This window comes from Nematolebias whitei, chromosome 7 (assembly GCF_014905685.2).
Source record: "Nematolebias whitei isolate Nwh7 chromosome 7, NemWhi1, whole genome shotgun sequence".
In the NCBI taxonomy this organism is placed as follows: Eukaryota; Metazoa; Chordata; class Actinopteri; order Cyprinodontiformes; family Rivulidae; genus Nematolebias; species Nematolebias whitei.
Genome location: NC_056504.1, coordinates 47,801,269 through 47,805,395, shown reverse-complemented (window position 1 = coordinate 47,805,395; position 4,127 = coordinate 47,801,269). Strand labels below are relative to the sequence as shown.

Genomic DNA, 4,127 nt, shown 5'->3' with positions numbered 1-4,127 from the left:
CTTCCAGCCAAATCTTTGTCCACAAACCTCACATTCAAATGGTTTCTGTCTCGTGTGGACCTTAATGTGTGAGTATAAACCTGACTTCCAGCTAAATCTTTGCTTACAAAACTCACATTCAAATGGTTTCTGTCCAGTGTGGACAGTCATGTGTGAGTCTAAACCTGACTTCCAGCTATATCTTTGTCTACAAACCTCACATTCAAATGGTTTCTCTCCAGTGTGAATTCTCATGTGTTGGTTTAAACCAGTCTTGCAGCTAAATCTTTGTCCACAATTCTCACATTGAAAGGGTTTCTCTCCAGTGTGAACTCTCATGTGTGTTTCAAAATGAGACTTTTTGTTAAATCTTTTACCACATGCATCACAACCAAATGTTTTTGGTTCTGTCTGGACTTTCCTGTGTGACTCTACATTTTTCTTCTCTCTGACACTTTTCTTCTGACCCAAACAGCTTGAACGTTTTACTGTTGAATGACATGTCATGTGTCTCTGAAGAGACGATTTGTGCAGAAATTGTTTACCACACTCAGAGCAGCTGAAACATTTGTTGACAGAGTTTACAGCTGACTCAGGAGCTCTGCTCTCCTTCCAGTCTTTGTCACTGTCTTCAGTTGTTGACTCAGAGTCTGACAACTGTTCCAGCTGAGAGTCAGGATTGTTCCCATCCTCGTCCTCTTCATCATCCTCACTGACTTCAGTCTCTGAAGAGCTGGAAGCATCTGCATGAAGATTTAGATCTGGGTTCATGTTGGTTTCTGCTCCTCCCCAGTCCTCTCCATCAGCTTCTACCTTCATCTGGTCAGCTGAGCTGCTGGTTGGAACAGCTCTGTCCTCCATTTGGTGCTTATGAAGCTGTGAGAACTGAGGCTTCTCTTCATCATCCTCACTCTTTACATGAACAGCAATGAATGAAACCCTGCAAGCCTCAGTTTCCTCCTTCACATTGAGCTGCTCTCCCTCTAATTTGGTCCAGAGTTCCTCCTCTTCCTCCTTTGTTTGGAAGGGCTCTGGGTCCTGCTGTGAGAACAGAGGCTTCTCTTCATCATCCTCAGTCTTCACAGGAAATGCAGTGATTGAAAACTTGCTGGCATCAGTCTCCTCCTTCACAATGAACTGCTCTCCCTTTGTTCTGGTCCACAGTTCCTCCTCTTCTTCCTTTATGTGGAGGTGCTCTGGGTCCTGCTGGTCCACATCAGGCCTCCATTCCTCAGGAGCATCTACTCTGATCAGCAGAGTCTGCTGAACATCTGCAGGAAACAGTGAAACACAGACAATATGGACTGAATATAACTTTATGATCACTCATACATCACTTGTGTTGTTGCTTTACGTTATATGGACCAGAACTGTTCCAAGGGTTTAGTCTTTATAAACGTGACTTGTAGAATATCTTACAGATATTGATTAATTAATATAGATCTTGTTTCTGTTCCGTGCCCTGAGATGACTTCTGTTGTGACTTGACACTATATAAATAAACTGAATTGAATTGAATTGTAAAAGTGTCACAATTCTGAGGCTGTATGCTTTATAGCAGGGCTTCTCAAACTTTTTGGGTTCAGGGATCGATTAAAGGGGAGAAAAAGTTCCAGGGGCTCCCTCATAACTCTCCAGGTTATTAAATATAATTTTCTGAGACCAGCTGATCCTTCGAATTAGGAGGTATGTAGGGTTAAAAAAAAGAGGCTCTTTAAGCGTTCACAGGATGAAAGAGTGCAAGCAGGGAAGCGGGGGGGTGGGGACGGAGCGCTGGGAAACACGTCTGTCTTCACTTGAGTACAGAGGAAAAAAAAAAGCCATTGCTTTATTGAGGAAAATGATCCAATATTACATATTTGTGAGTAGTAAAAGTATGTGAACCTCTAGGATTAGCAGTGAATTTGAAGAGGAAATTAAGTCAGGTGTTTTCAATTAATGGGATGAAGATCAGGTGTGAATGGGGAACCTTGTTTGATTTAAAGAACAGGATCTATCAAAGTCTGCTCTTCACATGTTTGTGGAAGTGGATCATGGCAGGAACAAAGGAGATTTCTGAGGAGCTCAGAAAGAGTTGTTGATGCTCATCAGGCTGGAAAAGGTTACAAAATCATCTCTAAAAAGTTTGGACTCCACCAATCCACAGTCAGACAGATTGTGTAAAAATAGAGGACGTTCAAGACCATCGTCACTCTCCCCAGGAGTGCTGGACCAACAAAAATCACTCCAAGAGCAAAGCGTGTAATAGTCAGAGAAGTCACAAAGAACCCCAGTGTAACTTCTAACTACTGAAGGCCTCTCTCACATTGACTAATTTTGATGTTCATGAGTCCACCATCAGGAGAACTCTGAACAACAATGGTGTACCTGTTAGGGTTGAAGGAGAAAGCCACTGCTCTCCAAAAAGAACATGGCTGCTCGTCTGCAGTTTGCTAAAGGTCATGTGGACAAACCAGAAGACTGTTGGAAGAATGTTTTGTGGACGGATGAGACGTCCTTACGTCATGACTTTCGTTTTAGTTTCCGTTTGAAAACGGCACTCAATGAGAGAAACTGTGTAATCTGTTAGCACATCAGCATCAGATTATTATCAATACCAGGACTTTGAACCTGCTTACAGTAAGATGGTACGGTCCAGCTCTCTGCAGGTAAGGAGCATTTAGCGTTGGATTGGTTATTTGCTGATATGCCTACTGGATTGATTGACAGGTTGCGTCATGGATCCGACTCGTGGGGGGGGGGGGGGGGGACCGACAGCTGTAAAAAAAAATTAAAAATCTCGTACAACTTTATTCTCAAAATTTTACAAATTTATTCTCATAATTCTACAACTTTATTCTTGTAATTGTATGGCTTTAAAAAAAAAAATTCTTAGCATGGCCCTAAAGCTCCGTCGTACAGTTCACACCTCCCTCAGCCATCTGGAGAAGGAAAACACCTATGTGAGGATGCTCTTCATTGACTACAGCTCAGCATTTAACACCATAATCCCCTCAAAACTGGTCTGCAAGCTCACCACATTGGGCCTGGAGAAGTCCATCTGCTGCTGGATACTGGACTTCCTCACCAACAGACCACAGGCAGTGAGAACCGGCTGTCACCTCTCCTCCACACTAGTCCTCAGCACCGGTACACCTCAGGGCTGTGTCCTCAGTCTACTCCTGTACTCACTATTTACACATGACTGTACTGCCAAGCACAGCTCTAACGTCATCCCCAAGTATGCTGATGACACCACCATCCTGGGCCTCATCACAAACAACAATGAGAGTGCCTACAGAGACGAGGTGAAATCACTGACCAGCTGGTATCAGGAAAATAACCTCTCTCTAAATGTCAGCAAAACAAAGGAAATGATAGTGGACTTCAGGAAACAATGTGGAGGTCAGCACTCCACCATCAACATAAAAAACGGTGATGTGGAGCAAGTCAGCAGCTTCAAGTTCCTCTGCGTTCACGTTACCGAGGATCTGTCCTGGACTTTACATACAAACCCTATTGTCAACAAAGCCCGAAAAAGACTCTACTTTCTAAGAAGACTAAAGAAGTTTGGTACAAACACCAGCATCCTCACCAACTTTTATAGGTAAACCATTGAGAGCCTGCTGACAGGCTGCATCACAGAATGGTTCGGGAACTGCACCAACCAGAGCCGGAAAGTTCTACATAGGGTGGTGCAAACAGCAGAGGACATCACTGGGAGCAATCTCCACACCATCCAGGACATGTACCACAACTGATGTCTGCATAAAACACGCAGCATCATTAAGGACCACACCCATCCATCACAAGGACTCTTCCGTCTACTACCCTCCGGCAGACGATACAGGAGTCTGCCATCGCATACAAAAAGACTAAAGGACAGCTATTATCCACAAGATGTCAGATTACTGAACTCTCAAGAACTAACACTGAACATCTGGCAATAAATAACTAATAATTAAACTTCAAAGTCACTACCTGTGCAATAACCTGTCATATATATATACAGGTCCTTCTCAAAAAATTAGCATATTGTGATAAAGGTCATTATTTTCCATAATGTAATGATAAAAATGAAACTTTCATATATTTCAGATTCATTGCACACCAACTGAAATATTTCAGGTCTTTAATTGTTTTAATACTGATGATTATGGCATACAGCT

At 42.8% G+C, this 4,127-nt stretch overlaps 2 protein-coding genes across 2 annotated transcripts in view; both read right to left on the bottom strand.

Moving 5' to 3' along the window:
• Window positions 1-3,819, bottom strand: part of LOC119412075 (zinc finger protein 2-like) — a 19,593-nt gene extending 15,774 nt beyond the window's left edge. Inside the window, exons 1-2 of the mRNA XM_037679051.1 lie at window positions 3,807-3,819; window positions 525-1,250 (exon numbers count right to left, since the gene is read on the bottom strand). Coding sequence (XP_037534979.1) covers window positions 525-1,250; window positions 3,807-3,819 — 739 coding nt within the window. The remainder of the gene's footprint in view (window positions 1-524; window positions 1,251-3,806) is intronic.
• Window positions 1-4,127, bottom strand: part of LOC119412013 (gastrula zinc finger protein XlCGF57.1-like) — a 520,281-nt gene that overhangs the window by 497,791 nt on the left and 18,363 nt on the right. The gene's annotated exons all lie outside the window — the stretch shown is intronic.